The sequence below is a fragment of the Rhinolophus ferrumequinum genome, chromosome 3 (assembly GCF_004115265.2).
Source record: "Rhinolophus ferrumequinum isolate MPI-CBG mRhiFer1 chromosome 3, mRhiFer1_v1.p, whole genome shotgun sequence".
Classification (NCBI taxonomy): Eukaryota; Metazoa; Chordata; class Mammalia; order Chiroptera; family Rhinolophidae; genus Rhinolophus; species Rhinolophus ferrumequinum.
In genome coordinates this window covers 99153853-99177938 of record NC_046286.1, presented here as the reverse complement: position 1 = coordinate 99177938, position 24086 = coordinate 99153853, and the positions used below count along the sequence as shown (strand labels likewise).

General features: G+C 43.3%; 1 protein-coding gene across 2 annotated transcripts in view; it reads right to left on the bottom strand.

The window, feature by feature from the left end:
• Positions 1–1061: 1061 nt before the first annotated feature.
• Positions 1062–24086, bottom strand: part of ARID1B (AT-rich interaction domain 1B) — a 398528-nt gene continuing 375503 nt past the window's right edge. For both annotated transcript variants that reach the window (XM_033096399.1, XM_033096409.1), the window contains 8 exons: positions 22961–23165; positions 17627–17765; positions 17201–17373; positions 13616–13766; positions 10921–11017; positions 8779–9559; positions 6462–6592; positions 1062–4011 (listed from right to left, as the gene is read on the bottom strand). In XM_033096399.1, the coding sequence (XP_032952290.1) occupies positions 2284–4011; positions 6462–6592; positions 8779–9559; positions 10921–11017; positions 13616–13766; positions 17201–17373; positions 17627–17765; positions 22961–23165 (3405 nt within the window). In that variant the 3' untranslated portion in view covers positions 1062–2283. The remainder of the gene's footprint in view (positions 4012–6461; positions 6593–8778; positions 9560–10920; positions 11018–13615; positions 13767–17200; positions 17374–17626; positions 17766–22960; positions 23166–24086) is intronic.

Here is a 24086-nt window from a genome sequence, read left to right as displayed (position 1 = left end):
GAGGCTGCTTGCAGAAAAAAATGGTTTCCTCGTGACACTAGTGAGTCACGTTTCCCACTCTGATCATTCGTGCGTGCTCTGGTCTAACTCTTCCATGTGCACCTGGGTAACAGGTAGGCGAAAGGACTTGGAGTTTCTGAGTATGCTGTGATCGGTTGGGTGGTGTAAAGAGGTAGAGTCAGGAGGGTGTCCACTAACAGCTTCATTCTGCAGCAGTTTCAAAGAAAGTGATTGTTCCACAGTAACAGTCAATGACCCAGGAAGAAAGAGTTTAAATTAGAAATGGCTAGTATTAAAAAGCTACTGTGTACCAGGTAGGAAGGAATATGAGAATATTAATATGCCCTGAAATAGAAATAATCACTTTGCACTATGTACACCACATACAATATAACATATTCTTTTTAACATTGCACAATATAAATATTATACACGGTGGAGTAAACTAAATGCAAAATAACTTTGAGGCACACAGAAGAAACATGGACTAGATTGAACTTTGATTAAAATGAAGATGGGGTTAGTAAAAGGCAGAGTTTTACAATGTCAGGTCAGTGAGCTTTTGAGGTCTTACCTCAGGGCTAGCAGCCACCTCCGATATATACTGAAAATTCTCACACCTCAGTGTCGTTAGAGTTGATTGCTTCAATCAACTAATTAGCTAAATAATTTGAGAAAATCAAACTGTTGCTCCCCACTCTAAAGTAGGTGACCCTAAAAGTCCCTCCCGACCTCAGGATTTTGTAACGAGGGACTGTTAGTAGTTGGCTGTACTTCCCCTATATCTTGTAAATAACTTGTTACTATGAAACCGCTTTAAGGAAACTAGAACAGTATTCAAGAACACCCATCACAGTGCTTAACAAGATTTAATGTACATTTATTCTTAACATGTGGAACATATAAAGATTTTATACTGAATAAATGATATTCATTAAGCCAGAGGAAAAGGAGGAATTTACATCAAGTTTTTTTCTTTTTTTTTAAACTACATTATCTTGAAATACAAATGTGGATTCTCGTCACTGAAAAATCTTTGAAGTTGTGTTTCTTCCTTTTAGTTGTATTTTTTCTTTTTTTTGACTGTACTGTAACCATTTTCTAAATCAATCCATATGCAGCCATTTCCACACCTGATTCATGAAGCAAATTGTGATCAGCTGCTCTCCCGAAATAGAGCATGACTTTATACATACAGAAACTTGTACATTACCCTCTTTTTTTTTGTTTTTTTTTTTTTTTGTTTTTTGTATTTTTTCTTTTTTTTTCTTTTTTGGAGATATGGCCCTAATGAAAAAATATATAAAATAAAAATAAAAAATTATTTAAAATCTACCATCACTTCGTAGTTACCACATCATGAAAAAGAAACTAAAAACTTTGTACTAAAAAAAAAAAAAAAAAAAAAAGAAAAAAGAAAAGAACAAATGAGGGTATGTTTAATGTACAACTTCTATATACATCACAGCCCATAGGCAGTAAAAAAAATATTTAAAAAATGATTAAAGGAATTGTGAAGAACTGTCATGTGTAAGGTCAAAAGACAGACAGCAGACATGACGGTAGTGGTGAGGAAGCAATTTCCGTTGATCGTTGTCAGGTATGTATTTTCAATCTTAACTTAAAAACAAACAAAAAAAAAAAACAAAAAAAAACATTTTTGCTCCTAGCCTAATGTAACCATTTTCCTGTGGAGAAACCAGTATCATTTCAGTTTGACTACTGACTGACACACCTCCTTGAGCCCCTATACCTACATCTCGAGAAATTTCTATTGCACAGAGCTTTGGGCGATGGGATACAGTTTTTATTTCATTATCTGAAGAATAACATGCCTAGGAAATTGATAATTTTTCACCTTTTTGCCTCAGTGTGGTGAACTTTTCCCATCTTAGCATGTTTTGCCACATCTTTTTTCTTTAAAGTCAATTAGCTTCCCAAAAAATGCAATACAACATGGAAAAGAACATTAAAAAGAAAATCTGTGAAAAACAAAAAGTGACCTTTGAATGCACTAGACAGCAACTTTGGTTAAAAACAAAACAAAACAAAACAAAACAAAAAACCCCAAACAGATGTACTTATACACACAGACAGCAAATATTAATTTCATAACTGTTCGAATTAATTATTTCTTTAATTCCCAATTGGTAAATAGTGAATGGGGCAGAGGAGCAAAGATTTTCTTTTCCTTCTTCCTACGCTGGATAAACAAGAACAGAAAACAGCCAGTTATACGGGAGCCTCTAGTCTTCACTCTCACATGCTGCCTTCTCACGGATGTCATAACTGCCCGATCTGAAACAGTACATCACAGATGACAGACGCGACCAGAGAGTTCAGGACGGCCGATATCGAGATGTCCAGCAACCGACCCTCGTGCAGCAGGAACTCTGAGCGGTTCTCGTCCACCCTGGCCATGGCCAGCAGGGCCTTGGCCGCCCTGCACATCATGTCCACGCTGGGCGGTTCCAGAGGCAGGGGCTGCATGTGCATGAGACTGTGCTGGCTCTGCTGGTACTGGGCCATCGTGACCCCGTCCTCTAGGAAGCTTATCAAGTTTCCAATGCTTCCTTTTTGCACAGCTATTGCCCTTGCTGCCAGCGTGTCCCCTTGGGCAAGGTTCGATAAAAGCGCCATGGACATTTCTCGACAGACTGGGTTTTTGCGATCCCCAACGTACCTAACTAACGTGGCATAGAATTTCTCCTGACGGCTAAACGGAGGTGTGGCCAAGATCAGGTCCACATTATTGTCCTGGATACTGAGTTTACAGAGGGTCTCCAGCACAAGTCTCTGAGGCGACAGGACAGAGTTGGGCCCCACAGTTGGGAAGGGGTCTTGTGCCTCTGCAGACGGGCACACCATCCAGTGCAGCAAGCCATCCAGGATGGGCAAGCAGATGCTTTCCGTGTACGCCGACAAGTCTAGCTGCCCGGAGATGTTGGCTAACGTGACCAACGTGTTATCCCGTAAGACCTCCAGGCAGTCCCACCACCACTCGTCTTTGCTGCAGGCCACCCCTTTGTCCTCGTCTTCCTCTTTCTCATAGGTTTGTGGTGCTCGTTTTCTCTCGGGATGCTCGTGGTGAAGAAGAATGAGCTTCCCCAGGATCAGCACCAAGCCTGGATGTTTGGACATCTCGGCGTCATTGCCAGGCACAAAAGACAAGCTACGCACAATGTTTGACACACAGATGCAGCGCTTTGCCAGGGAGTCTTGCCAGTGCGCGATGGTGCAGAGCGGGGTCTCGTCCCGGCTCCGCGGTTCATCCTCCAGCAGCCGGATGTTCCGGTGGCTCTTGGCCTGGTGTATGCCGAAGGGAAACTTGCTGCTTTCAGCTTGGGCGCCCGGGTTCGTGTCTTCGGGCAGTGCCCCTGGTCGGGCGGACAGGACATCATCAATGGTTGCAATGATGCTCTTCTCTTGCTGTTCTTCTGAATCCCCTTTTCCTTCTTGCTCTTTCTTTCGGCCTGTGGAGCTTAAAGGGGGAGGAGGACGCCTGCGCGGAGGAATTTCCATCTTGCTCTCAAAGTGAGTCTGGATGTGCTCGGTGGTGTCGCCCCCACCCAGCTGCCAGTGCAGAAGTCCACTGCTGAACTCTTGAACACGCCCCAGCTTGTCAGATCGGTCGACAACAAACAGGTTGTTCTTTTTGACTATCTTGATCGGCAGCTTGTCGAACTTGCTGGCTTGCCTGGGCTTCTCCTTTGGATCTGCAGTGGCGTCGGGAGGGGTCAAGGCTGTGCTGCTCCTCTCCTCAGTTTCTGCCTTTCCGCTGTCTTCCTCCTCGTCGTCGTCCTCATCCTCCTCCTCGTCCTCAATACATTCAGCATCTTCGTCCTCTTTCCCAGAATCGTCGGCCAAGGACTGGCTGTCACCTCTCGTCATTGCATTGTGGTCAAGTGCTTTGTGGCTGGGGTCTCCCACTTCATATTCCATAAGAATTCCAAAAATGTCAATCAGGCATTTTCTAAAGTACTCTACTAAAAGTTCGAGAAATCCAGACAACTAGAGAGGAGGAGAAGGAGAACAAAAACAGGTACAATGTCATAATATCAGAAATGACTGAGAAGGGTAAAAATCCTGGGTGCTCGCAATACGTTTTTATGATGACTTTCACACATTTTCATTCATTTCTGGCTAGGCCAAGGAAGAGAAATTACGTATCAGTTAGAACTATCTTCCTAAATTTTTCATTATTAACTAAACCAACATTTACCATCTTTCTTATTTGCTGCTTACTTTCCTACTCTATCAATATGAAAACTTACCTGTTATTTTCACATTTTTAAGCTTATCACTGAGGCAGTGCTTTGCGGTTCTTCATCTTTTTTCCTGATTTAGATACAATACATTCGTTCTCAGGAGAGCAGGAACGTGGATTTATAGATTCCTTCACCCAAAGTGAGTCTGTTTTCTCTCACTTATTTGAGACTTTGCCTACCTGGATTGTTACGGTTATTATTATTAAAACTTTATGGTTATCTGTATCTCAGATGTCATAGGTCCCTCTAAGTTACGTTCTCCATATGTCGTTGGGAGAAGATAATTTCAGCAATGTAGTAGCTCATAAACACAGAAAATTAAAAACAGATAAATTTCGTCCCTGATAAATGGATTAGAATGTTTCATAGAATGCAGTTTTACATATCAGTTATTCACTGTTCTAGCCGAAAGACAAAAGCCCAGATGAGAACCAGTTTTGTTTCTTTTAAGCAAATGTTTGTATCAAGAAAACCAACATGCTCCTTGATTTGTAACTGCTCAGTTCCCTTCTCCACTGCCCTCACCGGCCCATCTAGGGAAAAGGATCAGTACGTAAAAAAGGATTCTTTAATGATAATGTTACAGAAATCGACCATACTTTCATATCCTGCTGTCAGGTTCCTGAGTTGGATACAATTACTAAGTAAAGGGAAACCCAAGGGGCAACCAGAAGCCCTTGTGTTTGGTACGCAGGGACGATTTTTCAAACACAGGTTTGCGAACTTCACTTTTGCCCGAGGGCAAGGGAAGAGGGAGAGCTGCTGAAGCAATTCTGGTTATGACAACGTGTGATCGACAGCAGTTCACTTCACATAAGGATAATTATTCTAGCAAAGGTGGTATACATTTTCCTGATACTTATTTTCTGTTAAAATAGACTTCATGCCATGTTTATGACCTTATTAACACACTTCCTATCAACTGTAAAACTACCTTTCTGGGCTCCGATGAAGACTTAAATGAGAGAAGAAAGAGGATGGGGAGGATTCTGGTCCTATTTCTATAGAAGCAGGAATGACATGTTTGGGTTTTTTTTCCCCCACCCAAAGCAGAGAGTTGTTTATACACAGCAAGGAAAACGTTTCACATTTTTGTTCCTAAGTATTTCTCTGAAAGTCTGTAGCCCAGTTGACTCTCAGGCACTTTTCCTAATCCTCAGCTCCTCCCTCTCTTTTAGCGATTATGCTGGAAGCTACTCTACACCTAGCACTGAACAAAGGAAGGATTTAAGCTCTTTAAAAGTAGTGGGCTTTTAAAGAGGGCTTCCAAATAACCTGAGAGAGGCAGAGATGGGAGGGAATGTACCATGAAGTGAGTTTGGTCGTGAGTTCATGACTATTTCAGCTGAATGACAGGTACATGGAGATTCACTAAATGGTGTTCTCCACTCGTATATACAGTTGACCCTTGAACAACATGGGTTTGAACTGTGCAGGCCTACTTATACATGGATTTTTCTCAGTAAATACTGTACTGTTTTGATCTGTGGTGGGGAGTCCGTGGATGCGGAGGGCCGACTGTATGATTGAACTACGTCGTTTTATACAGGGGACTGGGGCGTCCGTGGATTTGGGTATGTCCGGGGGGGCCTGGAACCAAGTCTCCACGGATACTGAGGGACAGCTTAAGTTTTTGGGGGACTCAAAAGGAAGATTTCAACTGTGTGGGCCCCTGCGTTGTTCAAGGGTCAACTGTTATAACATAAAAAATTTTTTAACTTTCACATTTTTTTTCAATTAAAAGAAAGATGTGAGGTCCCCTTGGCAAGAAGAGTTATGTTCCATGGCAGCCCACTGCATTTCCAACACTGACTACAGACATAACTTTATGTGACATTTGAATTAATTCCCAGTGGCCTGCTAATATTCATGCTAAGCAGCAATTTAATTTTACTACTATCATCTATTACACACACACACACACACACACACGCACACGCGCGCGCGCGTGCACGCGCGCATAACTGTTTTCTTATAGGAAATATAGGTATGTGTATAATTATACTAAAGACTGAAATGAATTATTATTCTAGACTAAATTCTCGGACAACCATCCATTGATTGATGTTGGTTTATAACAACTACAATGATAAAAAGTGTCACATGTCGAGTGCTGGACATTAGTTCAAGTATTATGCACTACTTACTTTTCTTACTCTAATTTGGTTCTCAGGGGGATGGGTCCTGGCTTACCTGGGAGAGATTGAATGTAGCGACAGTGCTGTCATCATATAGAAGAATATTAATAGTGTCCAAAGCCCAAGTACTTTCAGCCAAAAGACCTGACTTCAGGGACATCATCACACGCCATGCCTCTGGAGTAACTAAAAATGGGGAAGGAACAAGGATATACTATTAACTCTATGCACGAAGGAATAGAAAATAAAAGAACAAGAAAAAAGAAGTGGAGTGTTGAGTTAAATACTGATTTTAAATAAATATTCTGGGGGATAGTTAAACACCATCATTTCCCGCTTTTAAGTAAGGTGACAGCTATATTAAGAAACTTTGCTTGTTTAATATCTTTTTGCATTGTTGTTTAAACATGAGCCAAAGTGGTTCCAGAGGTGGGAGTGGTTAAGCACAAAGGGTCCTTTCTTATCTCCAGTTTCTTTCTTTTACCCCCTAATAGAGCCTGTAATGATGCATCAGAGTTTTGATAACTGAGTCAAACCAAAAAACAGTATTTGTCTTCTTGTGCCTGCTCCATTCACAAATGTCTCAACGTGGCATCTTCGGAAGGCTGGCAAGTATGCAGAATATAAGAAAAATTAATTCCCAAACAGCACTTCTCAGACACAGAGTCTTGGTTTTCCCATGCCGTCCTCTTCTATTTCTGAGCTCCGCCCCTCAGCACTTGCTGTTGACAAATATTAGCAACTTTGATGGTTCAGATATTTCAAGAGCATGGCTTGAGCCAGGGGATGGGAAACAGTAGGGCTGTACTTTAGTATTCCCCATTCCTGTTATTGAAGAAGACAGAGTGATTAGATAAACCGTTTGCAAGATTTGCCATAAGATGGGGCTAGAAGAGGCCCATGATGTGTTGAAAATTTCGGTGGAAGCTGTCTCAGGAAACTGGTGGGAGCTCAGGCTGTGAACAGACATGTGCAATCAGACCTCACCCCAGCACCAGCCAACACCAGATGCCAACAGTAATCTCGTGTTTGGAGGGGACCGTGGGTTACCACCTTTATTTTAATTTCATCTACCTTTTAAATTTCCTAAGATAGGCATATAATACTTTTATAACAGAAAAAGCAGACTTTCTTTTTAAAATAAGGAACATAAATTTTCCTAGGCTAAAGACAAATACTGGTATAGTGTACTAAGAAATTCTATAAAAATTTAAATATTTATTTAAACATATATGTACACACAAAGACGTACATGTTTTTACATCTATTTCCATATATAAAATGGTACTGTCTGTATCTCTTTCTTACCACCAGCAACCCTCTTGAGATAAAACGCCTTACCTTTTTCCCTCCCTCTCTCTCTATATCTCCTTAATGTCCAATGATATAAATCATATTTTAATATCTTTAATTTTCTAATCACTGGAAATTATTTCATGTCAAATGATTTTGAGAATTTTGAAAATAATTTTTTATATGATCAAGATCTATAATTCCGTTGCTATATTAAAAGTCCTTCAAAAATAATGCAGAAAAATAATGCAGACAGTCCATATATCTAATCAGTATTCAGTACACCCCAAATAGGATGAACAAGTAACATCAGTATTCAGCTGAGAGAGTTCCTTGGCCCATATCTACCAGTGCTGTAAGGGCTACATCAATTCTATAGATCATATCACATCAAATTCCACATATCATATCACACATCTATCTACCAATCATATTCAGGCTTCTCCCTTTTCCCAGGGAAACTCACTGTCCGTATGTACCGTGTTTTCCCGAAAATAAGACCTAGCCAGACAGTCAGCTATAGTGCATCTTTTGGAGCAAAAATTAATATAAGACCTGATCTTACATTATAGTAAAATAAGACCGAGTCTTATATTAATTTTTGCTCCAAAAGATGCATTATAGCTGACTGTCCGGCTAGGTCTTATTTTTGGGGAAACACAGTATGTTGCTACCAAAGTTACAGATTGGCTTGTCTTCAAATTTTCTCAGTCCACCTCAGCGTTTCCTGAGCCTCCCAGCTATTGTTACTCATGCATTGCAAAAAGGAAGTGCTTTGTCAAGATCAGATCTTTAAGCCCCAAACTAGTCTACAGTCGCTGATCCGCTGGTTTCTCACCTGGAGCTCTATTCTCTCACACTAATAACACTCACGTGTAAAAACACCACTTAAATTCACGCTCTTCTCTGGCACTGTTTTTAAATTCAGATTAGTGGCTTCCAACTACTGCTCCTTACAAAAACATAAGTCATAAAAATTTCATACCTTTGAGATGAACAGGAATTATATCTAAACTAAAATTAAAATTCTAGGTCACAACTGGAATTCATTTCAGGAGCAAAGCCTCGGGAACGCTTACCGATATCTTTTGAGGTAATCTTTCGCCTTTGTTTCAAGACTGGCTGGGATGCTTCCACTGAGCCAGGAGGAAAGGTAATCTCCCTTCTGATAGGCGGTGGTTGGGGGGGCGGGCCCGTGACCTGGGACGTGGGGACGGTGGGCATGACCTTCTGCATCTTCATAGATGGCAGAAAGGGAGACTTGCTTGGAGACATGCGGCTCTCCAGCGAGCGCTGGAAGGAGGCGGGGCTGGGCGCTCTGGAGATGTGATTTGGCAGTGACGGCGGCGTCTGGTAGGATGACTGAGGCGGGCGCGTGATGGGCTGCATGGAGGCTGAAGAGGTCATATAAGGCTGACGTTGGCTGACGTGAGAAGGCCACTGGCTCTCGTGATTTATCCTTTGATCAGGTACCATCATGTCATCCGTGCGGTTCATGCCTGGATACGGAGGTGCCTGAGCAGGGCCGCCGGGGCCCTGCCTGTTCTGGTAGGGGTAAGGCATATCATTGCGCGTCGCCCACATGCTCTGCTGAGGCCCCTCGCCGGAGGACGACTGCATGGGCCCGCCCATCATGGGGGGCATCCCGTGCGGCTGTATCTGCCCCGGGCCCTGCATCCTCTCTCTGTTGTAGGGGTACGGGTACTGCCCCTGGATGGGCCTCCTATCGGGTCCCGAGTAGGAACTTCCGTACTGGTTATACACCTCCTGCTGCTGGCTGCCATACTGCACGTTGTACATGTCCCCCTCGTGGCGTTTGGCTGGAGGCCCGTACATGCCGTCCATATGGCGTCTGTAATTCTGAAATTCACGGAAAGACAGATCATACCGATGTGCTTTCACAGGTATAACCACACACGTCAATTATGCAAAATCGTCATCACCTGGAGGATGTTCATTTCAAAATGAGTATGGGAAGTTCCTCTAACAACTAAGGACTAACAATTCATGAATTCTACTTCGGTATTGTACAATACCATGCCACGTACCCCAAAGAGGGCTTCCCAGGATTATTTTCACGTGCTTGAAAGTTCCTGTGGAAAAAACAAAGCCTCCTCTCCTGGTACTTGCCAGGGCTGCCACTAACTAGGGGGTAATGGCTTTGGTGCCCACCATGCAGGCAGTGGTAATGGGCTTGCAGCTGCACTAGGCTGACCTCAGGGAGTAGTATAAACCTCGGCGGAATGACTGAGCATTCTGAGGGCCAGCCTGAAAGGTTCCTGGATGAAACAGAATTCTTAGGCCTAATTCACAGAAAAGCCCACAAAACATCTGGCTCCTCAGACTGGACCTGTGCTACTGTGACACCCACATCTATGGCCCTCGCCCCAACTCCGAGCTTGTCCAGGTCAGACTCTCCCGGCCTCTGAGGACAGAGCTGGGCGCAGCCCCTGCCACCACGCTCTGCTCTTCTGGACACCAGGGGCCCAGGCCTGATCAGGAGGGAGTCGGCTCACATCAGTAAGGTACTGATGTGTGACTCAGTGTTCTCCCACTTTCCTTGAAAATTGTTTAAGATCAGTTGGTTTAATAATACAATTTAAAACCCCCTCTATTTTAGAAGAGATCTTAGACATGGGAGTTATTTAGAAATAGCATTCCTGTGTCTGAAAAGCCACAGCGTGACGTGCAGTTCTCTGCGTAAGTGGTGACTGAGGTAAGGTGCGAGCTCAGTATCTCTGAGCTGCCATGGCTGCGAGAACCAGCAAGCGCCTATGGAAACAGCCCAAATGTGCAGTCACTAATACCTGATCTCTGAAAGCCAATCAGTATTCACTACTAGTCTAAGACATTTTAAGTTGTTTTTTCTACATATCCTCTTTAAAACACAGTGACAAATTTCTGTTCTAAAATGGAGTTTGATATGATAGTACACACAACAGACATGCATTTAAAATATACTAAACTTGGGCTTGTTATTATTTACAAGGGTGAATGTCCTTAACTTCTCACATTATCTTTGTTTCCAAATACCATCAAGCTATTTTTAATTTGCTGACTTCAAATCCTGTGAATATTTTCTAGCATTAAAAAAACACACTGTGGTGGTCCAATAAATGCTAATCATTTTTGTTATACTTCCTAAAACTCTTCAGAAGTAACACAGTACAAGTTGGGGTTTTAAACAGAAAGCACAGAGGCACGCCCGCTCGCCAACTCACCGGCTGCTGTGGATACAGGCCAGGCTGGTGTCCTGCATATGGCGGCTGTCCTGACGCAGGGCCTTGGCCTGGGTACTGCTGCCCGTAAGGTTCATGCCTAGAACGAGGCATTCAGAGAACACTTCATTGACAAAAGACCTCAGGCCAAGAGAGAAATGAACAGTCTATTTCCTGAAACTCTACACCCTCAACAGCTTTTTCTATTCTTCACCTTACACAACTTCCAGGAGGCACTCTGAGTGCAGTGACACTGTAACTTTGAGCTGAAGGGATGGGAACACCCACTTTGGGAACGGCGCCAATCTCCTGGTTAGTAGGTGTGAGAGGAGTCCCGGCCGGACCGACTGGAACCCTCTGCCTTTGGGGAGAGGCCCCACCCATCCACGGAAGCGTGCCCAGCGAGTGTCATACAAGACTGTGATGTGACTGACGTATTAATGAAGGCAAGGAAAGATGAAAAGAGTATAAGAATCAAAGCAGTATTTTTAGGAGTACCCAAACATGGACAGGTAATAGTGGGAAATGTTTCTACTTCTCACTTTCTCATTATGAATATAAAGTGTTCAGTTCCAAATTTACCCATGATACTGAGTTGGCTAATTGTATACATGTAGTACTCAAAATTCAAGGTCCTATGACCCTAAAAGGCTAGAGAAAAGAATAACAGTGATGATTTAAATGTACTCCTATTAGATCTTAAAATGGGAATGAACAATACATTCGCTTTTTCAACTGCACCGAGGAATTATAAATACCATAAAAAAATAACATGTTTAAAAAACAATAGATTTAAAATTTAAAAAAATAAACTAGTTTAGTTAGTATATTGATTTTACAGGAAAGAGAGTACTTGGACTGACTATATTCCTAAACTGGTCAGGAAACGAGAATAAGTAATAAAATAAATGAATTTTTTGAATATAACATGTAAAACAGACACAGGAGAAGTTTTTGCTAAAGACACTGATATCTAGAAGAAAGCTGACAGGAGGAAAAGAATATAATTGTCATGTTTAAAATTTAAGCTGAACAAGTAATACTTTTCAGAAGGGAAAACTTAGCAATGAGGTAAACCCCTCTCTCTAATGTGGTAGAGCCAAAATGACTTTTCAACCCAGGCCAAGTGATGTTCTAGAAAGCATTCTAGAAAAACAGAAAAGTATATTTGCTTGGGTTCCTTTAAGAATGTGTGTCTTAGGATCACTGCTCTCCTTCTAAGCTCATAAGCCAATACAAACAAACAACACACACACAGGAGCTTTTCCTGGACCCTCAAAAACAACCCAAATCTAAGTATAACCCTTGCTCCAGTACACTAAATCTTACACAGAGGTTAACTGGTTAATGGAGATACCACAAATAAATATTCACCACACTTCCTCAGGATAAGAATTGGAAGTCTGGATTTTTAAATCATTATCAGAAAGTACCACACCCTGTGGGCATGTGATGGCTGTGTAAGCCCAAGAACCAGACTCCTAGAAAAATGCCAGAAACAAAATTTATTTGGCAAAACAGTGATTTTTCAAACTCTTCCCCCTTTGTATTAAACCACACACTACTTAACCTTTGCACTATTTAACCGCTTCCTGTGAGCCAGTCAGCGGGCTGATGACAGGGCGCCATGCTGACCCAGGTGGTCTCTGGGGAGCACGTCCCACCGGAGGGTGAAGGAAATGACCGAAACCTTTCCTATCCTGAGGCATGTCAACGTGGCTACAGCTAGAAAAAGAGCCTTCGATTGCGCCTCCATTTTTGTTTCCTTTACAAATCACCAATATTATACCAAAGCTTTGTTCCTGAGCACTTCTCTTTTTGGATGTAAAGAACATACTGACCAGGAGAAGGGGCTTTGTAGCAAGTTCTGAACTGGGGCACAGCTGTGGGGTCTTCTCCACGGGAAGAAACCTACCCAAGCCACCATTTTGGGAAGCAGTTTTCTGTTACCTCTCAGAGACATTTCAGTGACTGTCCTTCTTTCTTATTAAAAATAAACCTGGGTCGGTTCTGCAACATGACGTTTTACTGTCCAGATATTGTCCTGTGAAGAAGCCCCAGTGAAGCCCGTGCTCTGGCTGTTCTGGGAGGTGCTTACTAAAGAGCAGAACGTTCTTGTTAAAATGTGCACGGGGAGGAGAGGAAATGTCTCAAGAAACACCTAGAAAAACTTTCCACGAACTCACGACAACCCGAGTCCTGTGTGGCCACCACCACCACACAGACCTTTCCTTAAGGAACAAATGCAGGTGGCAGGAGCGGAGGTGGTGCTGGACACCCGAGCGTTCTTGGAAGATGCTAAGACGAGCCACACGTGGAAGCTGCAGGTGTGTCTCAGTGTGGTGACAGAGAGCCTCTGAGTGCTGGGAGGACCGCTGTTACATGGGACAGTCCTGGCACTTGAGTTCTTAGGGAGAAGACTTGCCATGGCAGCCTGGCCCCAGCATATTTCTAATTGAAGCTTTTGGGCATTTACTTATTGAAAAAACACAGCTGCACCTGGCTGCCTGGGGACAAGGTCCTTCTCCCCGGTCCTGTTATGGCCGCCAGCTGAAGGCAGCCAGCTGACACTCATAGTCCTTATTAACTCCAGAAGGAAAGAAGATACTGTATGTCATCAACTACCAGGGCTCAAACATGTTGGGAAGAAAGCACAGTTTCTAGCAAATAGTTTCGTCTTCATCTTAGAAGAACTCACCTTCGATCATAACTGGTTCCATAGGGAAACTGCTGCCGCTGCCCCATGCCCAGACTGGACATGGCTCCGGAGGAACTTTGGTTGTACATGTCCTGCATGCTGCTACCGGCCATCTGTCCTTGCGTCATGAAGGGCTCACTACTCCCAGGCACTGCAACATTTTAAACAACAGACAAAAGGAACCATTTTCAAAAGCCCAAGGGCCCAAACATCCCTTTCTAGTCATTTCTGTTATCCTTCGTATGGAAGACACATATGTATCGTATCCTTAATGACTGACAATAATACGAATGAAAGAGTGTCAGGTCTGGAGTCAAGATGGGCCCTGTGGGAGCAGAACTCTAAGATGGATCCCAAGAGCACCGTACCCCACATTCATGCCTTGTATAAGCCCCTCCCTTTGCGTGTGGGTAGAAACCCTGAGTATGAGGGGATATTGCTCCCATATTATGTTCCCTCACATGGCAATGGGATTTCACAGATGTTAACTAGTTACTCATCAGCTGACTGAGTGAACCAAAAGAGAGATTATCCAGGTTTGCCCTTTAAATTTGAATCTAAAGGTCAGAGATGGACCAAGTCAGAGATCCCCAACTGCTCGTCCTGAAGAAGCACCCGCCTTGCAGTGGAGAGGGCCATGTATTAGGAAGGGTGGTAGCCTCTAGTGGCTGCGAAGGCCCCAGATGACAGTCAACAAGAAAACAGGACCTCCTCCCACAACTGAAGGAGGCGAATACTGCCAAGAGCCTGAACAGGCGGAGAAGAGGACTCCAAGCTTCTGAGGAGACGACGTCCTGGCTGACACCTTGATGTCTGCTGTGTGAGCCTGGAGCCGAGACCCCACCGGAACTGTGAGATCATGAATTTATATTGTTTTAAGCTGCTAAGTTTGTGGTAATTTGTTATGCAGTAAATTGAAGATGAACCCAGTCCTAGATCTCTGGGTAAGTTAGTACACTTCTGAGTTTATTTCCCTGTCTATAGAATGAGGTTGGTTAACCCCTATCTCATGGAATGACAGCGAGGAAGAAATGAAATACACTTACAAAGTCCGTTCCCTTCCCTTACAGGAGAAAGAAAGTGAAAACCTTAACATAAACACTCATTCCCTGACTCACTCCAAAATCAGGATAAAGAAAATCACCAGGGAGTTAGCAACAGCGCGAGAATGGATGAGATTCAACTATTTCTAGCGGGTCGAGCAGCAGTTAGGTGGAGTATGCGTTAGCATCAGCTCAGGGCCTGAAGGAAATTGGGTCAAGCCCAGAAACTAGCCTGTAGGCAAATTAAACATTTTAATGCAAATCTTAATTGACACAGTACTACCTCCTTCACCCTATGCAGGTCACTGTTACGTTACATGAGGCAAAGCAGATTGCCATTCTGTGAGCTGGTTAATGTGTTAGGCTGGGAGAGACATGCAAATAATGAAGCCCAGTAATGGCAGGAGGTGCTCTGCGTTGCGATGTGCTTTCACATACTTTATCGTTTGCTCTCCATCAAGCTGCAATAGAACCAGTTTTGATGTGTTTTCCATTTTATAGATGGAAAAACAGAGACAGAAATTAAAGGGGGAAAAGTTAAATTGTGTAAGTCCCCAATACACACAGAGTTCTTAAAAATCAATATGAAATTTGATTGACAACCAAATTAGAAAATGGGCAAACACATAAATGAATATTCACAGAAAAAAGAAAAAGAAATGGGTGATAGCTACAGGAAAAGATGTGTGACCTCACTAGTAATTAAAGAAATCCAAGTTAAAGCAATTACAAGGCCTTTTTTTCCTCCCAGTCTGATTGGCAAACATTAAAATGACTGGTAACACTGAGTTCTCAGTATGGGGAGAGCACCCACGCACTCCTAGAATGCTCGTGGTAAGAGTATTAAATGGGTATAAGCTTTGCCAGTACCCGAGCCAGCAGGCTGTGCTTTGGCGATGCCCTACAGAAGCACATCTGTGGGTATTCAGACTGATGGCTCCTCCCACATGAGACTGGGCTGTGACCAGCTGTGACCAATGGGGCACTGGCAAATGTGGGGCAGCCCAGGCTTGTAGGCGCTTGTCATCTTGGAGTGCCCCTCCTTGAGACCCATCCAGTGTCATGAGGTGCCCAAGAAGCTCCATAGAAAGGCTCCATGGAGGAGGCCTCCAGGCAACAGCTCCAGCTAAGCTCTCAGTAGGGCCTCCAGATGACACCAGCCATTCAGGTGACATCCCAGCTCCAGCAGAGCTCTCAGTCAGGCTTCCAGATGAGGGCAGCTGCCTCAGTCCGTGTCCCAGTGACAACACACGGAGTGAAGAACCAGCCTGCACACCGCAGAACCGTGCACAGAACAGCCCAGCAGGGCACGCAGGCAGATAGCGGGGCCGAGGGTCCCGTGGCTCCGCAGTCTTAGGCTGGGCATTCAGTCACGGCCCCACCACACGGTGGGTCACAGCGATGGCAGCAGCAGTGACAAGGGCAAAGAGCAAGGTTTCCACTGATGTCGGTCATTACATAGAAAACCAGAGTACCACCAAGTTCACTGACAGAATAAGATGAACTGAAGAATGGAAAGCTTTATTGTAATAGGGACAGGACTGTGAGAGAATCTGTCTCCTGTGGGTTTTCTGTTTATCTGCTTTAATTTGGTACTAAACATACCAGCATTGTAAGGTGGGTGAGCCGAAATATACGGGAAATGTGAGACGGAACTTCCTTCTGAGCCAGTGTGTCATTCACACGGTTGATGAAAACAAGTTATACAGCTGCCTAGTGCCTGGCAAGGTAATCCACAATCATCACCCATCCCCCCAAATTTATCTTCGTAATAAGAAAAACTAGGCGTAAGGAGACAGAAGACACACAACTCCCGCCATCTCACATAGCATGTAAGGAGAATCCTGGAATGGTTCACAATAACTTTTGAAGCCAGATTCCAAATACTGCTAATTATTTTTCCATGTTATTATAGTCACACTTTCAGAGTCTAAAAATGTGATACAACCACCAACAGCACTAACAAAATGTTCTTTCCAGCACTAAGAAAAATAGCTGCCTCCAACATTCACAAAGCTTTTGAATTTCTGCGTTTATGGATTTATTGCATGTTCTGCAAAATCTCTACTTGGAATAAGCAGCTCTGAAGCTTTTGAAAGGAAAAAGTATAGATTATCTTGCTTTATGTAACAAATAAATCTGAAATGTCACACTATACGAAATACAGTTTGTGGTTAAATTTACTTTTTGTTTGTTCCCCGCAAGGTCTGCTTTGCCACCATACTCCCCAGCACCACCCTGTGCCAGCCCGTGCCGTGTAGCTGGGCTTGCTTACTGTGCCAGTCACCCTTCCATGGGCTTCATGCACATTAACGCAGTTAATCCTCATGACAGCCTTTGGGCAGGTCCCATTAGTATCCCCACTTCTAGATGAGGAAACCGAGGCACAGAGATGCTAAGTACTTTCCCCAAGGCCAGAAATTTAACAGATCAGGGAGTTGGGACTCAAATATTTCTAAAACACACAAGTGAATCAGTGTGGGCTGGCAGAGAGAAGAACGCCCTCCGGACTAAGCCTGCGCACGGGTCCCTCTGCGTTTACCTTTTCTCATCCCACCAAAGGGGTCCTTGTTGGGCTCGTAGGGCATCCTGCCCATCACGTCTGGCATGCTGATGCCCTGCTGGTACGGGGCGCTTGGAGTCATGGAGTTCCGTTTTGGGAACGACGTGTCACTCGCGTCTGAGAATGGGTCGTGCACACTGACTGTACTGCTTCTGAGGAGATGAGAAAAAGAAAGCCAATTGATACAGCAGGAGTTACCTCCAAACACTTACTCAGAAAATACGCCAATCCTGAAATGTGTTACTGTAAAAACTATACAGTGTAAATTACATGAATAAAACTAGTAGTAATCAACATTTAGAAACTTACTAGGGAATACCATTTCTTTATTCTATAAAGTTTGCTCCAGAAAATTAAGATAGACAAATCTGATTTTATATGGCTCACACACGTCTTTTAACATACCTTCCACCTTGCATTGGGGTCATCTGTCCATGAGGGGTGGAGGCTGGAGTAGGTGGCTTCAGGTCACCTGGAACCTCTGCCATTGAATTACTGCCAGTTGACTGGGGGGTCTGTGGACCTTGCAAGGATCCCGAATTAGCTGATAGTAATAAGTACCAAGAGAAAAATGGCGAAAAAACCAGAGGTTATCAAATAAGGTCAGCCTTGCTAGTTATTAATACAAAAAAAGAAAAGACACCATCTTATTAGAAATAGCAACAATATCCATTGCTGGTAATGATGTAGTAAATTAGTTGCTCTTACTTTTTTTATAGAGGTATACTGGACATATAATATTATACTAATTTCAGGTATACAATGCAGTAATTTGGTATTTGTATATACTGCGAAATGATCACCATAAGTCCAGTTAACCATACATAATTACATTTTTTTCCTTGTGAGAACTACTCTTACATTGTTTATAGTGAAAATCAGAAGTTTAGTAAACTATTTGGAAACGTATTTCATTTGTGAGCTGTAAAACATATTTATACCTTTTGACTGGGTAATTGCTTTCCTGGGTATTTATCCCAAGAAAATAATCTAATGTAAAGAAAGTTTTAGGCAGAACAATGTTTATTTCAGCATTGTTTATAATGTCGATAATCTAAATGTCTGAGAATAGGAAAAATCGGATGAAAATTTTGGTATATCAATTTGATGGACTATTGTGTTGTTTTAGAAAAAATTAGAAAAATTAGTTCTGGTCTTAAGCAATGAGCAGTGTTTAAGTTGAAAATCAGTGATACAAACTAATAATGAGCCTTATATCATATTTCAATGCTTTCTCAACATCTGGATGTGTTTATGCTCTGTCATTAGTAGTGACTTTTGCAGCTATGAAATCAGATTTGTTATTACAAATACAATAGTCGTTTGGAGTTCTTTAATGTCATTATCAGAGTTCTAAGTCTTGGCTTTAACGATAATTACATTATAATAAAAGAGCTCAAATTGAGCAGATCTTTTCAAAACTTAACTGAGATTATTGAAAAAAAAAAAAATCAACCTCCCCTTATAGGAAAAACTAATATTTTAAGGGTTTCTGCTCTATCACTGATCACAGTCCTTAGCATGTTAGGTGTAATAGATATTGTTTTCATTTATTGATTAGTTATTGAATAAATAATGTGCTTACTATATTGTAGGTTCTTTTCTGTGCCTGGATTCCACGCAGGAATCCCTGCCTTCATGCAGTTTACAATAAATACTTTCAGAACTATATCAAATGGCAGAATCACGGGCTGCTTGTAAATAATACTATTGTGTATGTTACTCTCTGTAGTTCCGGTCCCATGCAGTCCCCAAGGCTCATGACGGTCACCACCATCCACACTGTACTTTAGAGGAACCTGAGTTAAACTGATCACCAGAGATTAGAGAGTGCGCTATAAAGGAGTCAGAAATGGCAACGGGTCTATCCCTTCTACTCAGAAAGCCTCCGATAGCTGAACTTGGCCGTCTCTCGCGAGATCAGGCCTGCCCAGGTCTGGCCTAGTCGGGAATGGGTGCTGATGACTAGCCAGTGAGACTGTGTATCTGTATGACGCCTCCCCTGGTTGCCTAGGATGAACGTGACTCAGGCAAGTTATCAGAAACACCAGCAAGACTTACTTTTAATGTGGGTATCTTTTCAGAGGTAGATATTAAAAAACAAACAAACAAAAACCTTACTAACTCAGGCTTGTAAAACCAAATTTTGGTGAAGGCCTAGAAATGCATATTAAAAAAGTAAATGTAATAAAAGAAAAAAGTAGAGCCTTTTATAAATATATAAGGACAATCCTATAGACTGCCCCATAGAGCTGGCAGGGGAAATAACTGGCATCTATCTAGGGCATCTCAGCCAAGGGCCGGCCAGCATAGCGGCCTGCAAGGCTTCCCTGGAAACATGGCTCACAAGGCTGTGATTTCAGAATGACCCTTGTTTACAAGTATTCACATTTACAGCTCATAAAAAAAAAAAAAAAAAAGAAGAAAAAATTCTTCCCTGTTGCCAGAGTTTCTTCCTTTCAGGAAAAAAATGCGACCTCTTAAAGCTCCATTAATAGCGAAGGCTGGCACTCTCTCTAGGATATCCCTACCTTTTGCCAGAAGCTACAAATGTATACTAGAAAGTAAACAATGGAAAGGTTATTGAAGGTTAAGTACATTCACACACTTCAGACTGTACAGCCAGACTCCTAGCTGGGAAGATAATTTACACAGCACGAACCTGGTGCCCTAGTTCTGGCTGGGGTTGTGGGAAGTAGGGTGGGGAGAAGGAAGAATAGCTGATCTGTCCCAGGTCTACAGTGACTAGAGGTCACCCAGAGGGCACCTTTGTTTATAACCCAAGCCCCTTTCTCATTTATCTTCCACTGAGGATTCCCTAGTTGGATCCATGACAGGTTTTGTGACATCACCTGTCAGCTAATAATAGAAGCGCAGTCAGCCACCTGCCAGCAAAGATGGATGGGTTTTTGGTTACAGACTTACTAATTGAATGTGGAGCTTTCTTGCCCCTCCCCTCCCCCACTCTAGTTTACAGGCTGCCCAGGCCACCTGGGGAGGTGATTCCAGAGGCTGTTCATGAAAACTCCACAAACTAAAATTTTAGAGTTTTATTATAACGAGATTCCCACTGGCACCTGAAAGGTGCACCTGTACCCTGGGACTTGCTCAGGTTTCATTCGGGGGCCTTCTTCTGCTGACTGCAGTAATCTGGATCTCTGTGTGAGAAACCACACAGCCAGTCCACACTGAAGACCCTGATCTACCTTAAAGGGCTGAGGGTTTACAGCTCCCAGGGCCGACACAATTGAACATCAGATCCATAGGAGACAAATCAAAAGTGGGATACAGACGGATGACTTGAATGCTCTTAGAATACAGCCAAATGATCCAAGGATTTAAGTTGGTTCAGAGTGACCATTAACAAAAACAATCTAGAATATTTCATAGGAATACTGTAATTTAGTTTGCCTGAATGTGCTGGTAAGAAATAAACTACAATTATGTTCTTATGGGAAAAACTGACTTCAAAGAACACAGATTTTGGTGGAAAATTAGCTTTTAAAAATTTTGTCGTTATGTGACCCCTGAAATGGCACATTGTTGCGAATAATTTTTTTCCCCTTCTTTGACAATAAAAACGTTTCAGACATAATTTCCTTAATGATAGCTCTGGAATCGGAGAGTACACTGGTTCACGGGCACTGGGGAAACCCTTGGATACGGACTGATGTTCCTCACTACCCCACTGACCCTCCTCGTGTCCGTCTGTCTTGCTGAGCAGTATGTCTTGAGCAGCACACAGGACACGGATGACGAGCAGACCAGCCCCTGTGCACGCTGGGAGCTGCCTCCTGGGCCATGCGCTGACTGAACAGCTAAGCTCAGGAAGCTTTCCTCCACTGCCGCTTGCTTCCTAGGACTTCAGCTCCATTTGGGCCACGGAGAAAAATGGATTATCACAAGTGCACCTGCAATCCAAGCTCTTTTGTGCAGTTAAAACGATAATGCTGCCATAAAGACGGCAGTTTAAAAAGGAAAAAGCTGACTGTTAAGAGAACGGGCCTGTGCTTTCTGCGGGATCTGTACCTCAGCGGGATTTCCTGTCCTGAAGCTGACGCACACTGGGAGAGCTATTCTCCACACACAAGTGTAGGCCATTCAGTGACACGAGTTCTTTCCTGGCAAATAAAATACACCTTTAGATCTTTGCAGACGTCGCCACTTTGGTCCCAACACCCCACTGGGTTTTTATTTTGGAAAAATAGTTTCAGAGCTGTTCATAGGCAGCTTGTTTTACTCTGTGAATGTAATGTTGTGGGATTTTTAAAATTAGATTTCACAGTTTTTCAGGCCCACCATAACTGGCAAATGCTTCAGATATTTAAGGGTGGGGTTAGAGAGGAAGATTTCTACTTGTACTTAGAACCGACAGATGTCAATCTGGGTATATTCATGGCTAGTGCATGTCGGGCCTAAAAAGTATTTATGTGCGATCCTTGACTAGCGACCTTAGGTGCAGCATTGCCTTCCAGAGAGCAGCTAAATTAAAACGAGAAACAACTTCTTTCTTTGGCTTATAGATACCATCCTTTACGTGTACACATCTTACGTGTTACAGAGGTATTTCAAATACAGGCAGATGAGTACGTGGGTACAGGCTAACTCTGGAGCCGCACAGCCTGGAGCAAGCCCAGCTCTCCCACTATCAGTGTGACTTGGGGCAGGTGACTTAGATTTTATGGGCCTTAGTTTTCTTATGGATTTTAAAAGTGTCTGCATCACAGGTCTGATGTGAAGATGAAATGATAAAGCACTTAGAAAAGTGCCTGGCACACTAAGTGCTCAGGAAATATTGGCAATTAGCTACATGATTGTATCCCTCAAGAGGCCCATGCAATGGGAAACGGTAGCCCCACCTTATGTGCAGGACAGATGGGTAAATGACGACCATCACAGGGCTTGGAAGTGGCCAGAAACAGACAAGAGAACAGCAGCAGTGAACTTGAGTGAGGTCACCACTCAGAACTAAGGATGATGCAAATTTCTTTTCATCTCTAGTATTGTATTTATCAGAATGTAATGACTTAGTAATTTCAAATTTGAAGCACTAACAGTAGAGCAAAGGCTAGCAGGAGAACTGAAAGAATGGCAGGGCCTCCAGCAGTTGAGTGGAGAGACAAGACAAAAGGCAGGATCAAACTTGGTTTTGCTTATGAGAGTTTGGGTAACTTGCCCGCCATTATTCCTGAGACTCCTGGTCTCCAGGGCAAAGCTACGGGCTCCTGTCTCAGAAACACGGCCGTACAGACTTTACCATGACAGTGTGCTGAATTCCCGGAGTGGGCAGGGCACATTAAAAACCAAGTCCCAATTCCATTTGACTAGCATACAAATCTGAGCGACCCCGACAGAAGCTGAGCCAACTGCAGCGTGTTCCTTTCCAGAGTGCAAAAGAACTAGCACAACTTACTGGGATACTTATTTTGACAGAGTTAGATGGAATATTTCAAAATACCTTGGAATAAAGATAGCTCAGAATTCCAAAGTCCGTTTTGCCTAAAGAAAATAAAGCTAAAGAGTGGTGTCTTCAAAGTGCTGACCAGAAAGGGTAGTAGGCCCAATTTTATTCCCTCTTTCCCTAGACACTGCCAACGAGGGGTGGTCCAAGTAAACAGACAACACAAAACACCCGCTTCCTCTGGAAGACCCCGCGTCCTGTGTGCTTGGCTGTGGAGAGGCCTCCACAGACCCCGGCCTGGCTGGTGCGGGTGCCCTGGCTGCAGTGCGCCCACTTACCAGGAGATGGCGGCTGCAGCTTGGGTTGCTTCTTGGTCTCCCCGGTGCTGAAGACTTCCGGCGGGGGCTCCTCCCCGCGCTCGATCTTGCACTCAAAGGCAAACAGGTACTGGATATACTGCTTTTTCAGGGAGCTCGCCGCACTGCTTGAAGTGCCAACGTTGAGGTTGGTTGCCAGTTCACGCCACTTCTTGTTTTTATTAACCTAGCAAAAAAAAAAAAAAAAAAAAAAAGGCAGGATCATTGGTTTGCAGCAAAGTGGCTTGTTTAAAGCCAGGAGACAAAAAAAGCGCTTAATGTCTTGGTTTACTTTTTTTTCATTTGCCTCTTTTAACTAATGCTCATTACTCCCACTCAGTCCTGCAAAGGCAGCATTTACAGTTATAAAACCATTAAGAAGCCTGCTGATAGCTACATAAAAGGCATTGCTCGTCGTTGAGATTCTTCTGCCTGGTGTATCTTCTAACGCCTTGCACTCTTCCAGAGCCGGTGCTGCTTAGAGCTGGAGATTTATCTCAGGAAATGTACACTCTGGCTCACACTCTCCCCTTCCCACCTCTAATTAGAAAAAAAAAAAAAGGGCATCTAAAAACTAATTTAAAACACAGTAACAGAACTATTTTTGCAATTGAAGTGTTTGAGTCTTGATATGAAAAACAATGTTTCCTTCCGACTGCCACCAGCTCCCAGAATGATGAGCCTGTAATTCCAGCCACGTCCATCCTCTCACGTGAGGCTTTCTTGTGCTGCTGGGCAAAGACGACACTCGGTACAAAGGCTAACGAGGCCTCTGTCCAAATGACACCGACGTAAATGCCCAGCACAAGCCACCAGCTGGCCTACCCGGCAGGCCTCTGGGGCTTATGAAGTGGCAGGCGCACATGGGACCATCCAGGGTTCCCACTTACACGTAGGCTGGAGAGAATACAATTGCAAAAAAGAGAAGAGAAAAACAAATCCTGAAATGTTATGTATGGATTTTAGGCATTATTTGAACCTTTGGATTCCCACTTGGGAACAGAGTTACGGAGGGTTCAACTACATGAATGAAATGTGAAGACCTGCAAATACTGGGGAATATTTTGCCTTTAGATATGTCCTGTGTTCAAAAGCATGGTAAGCGTAA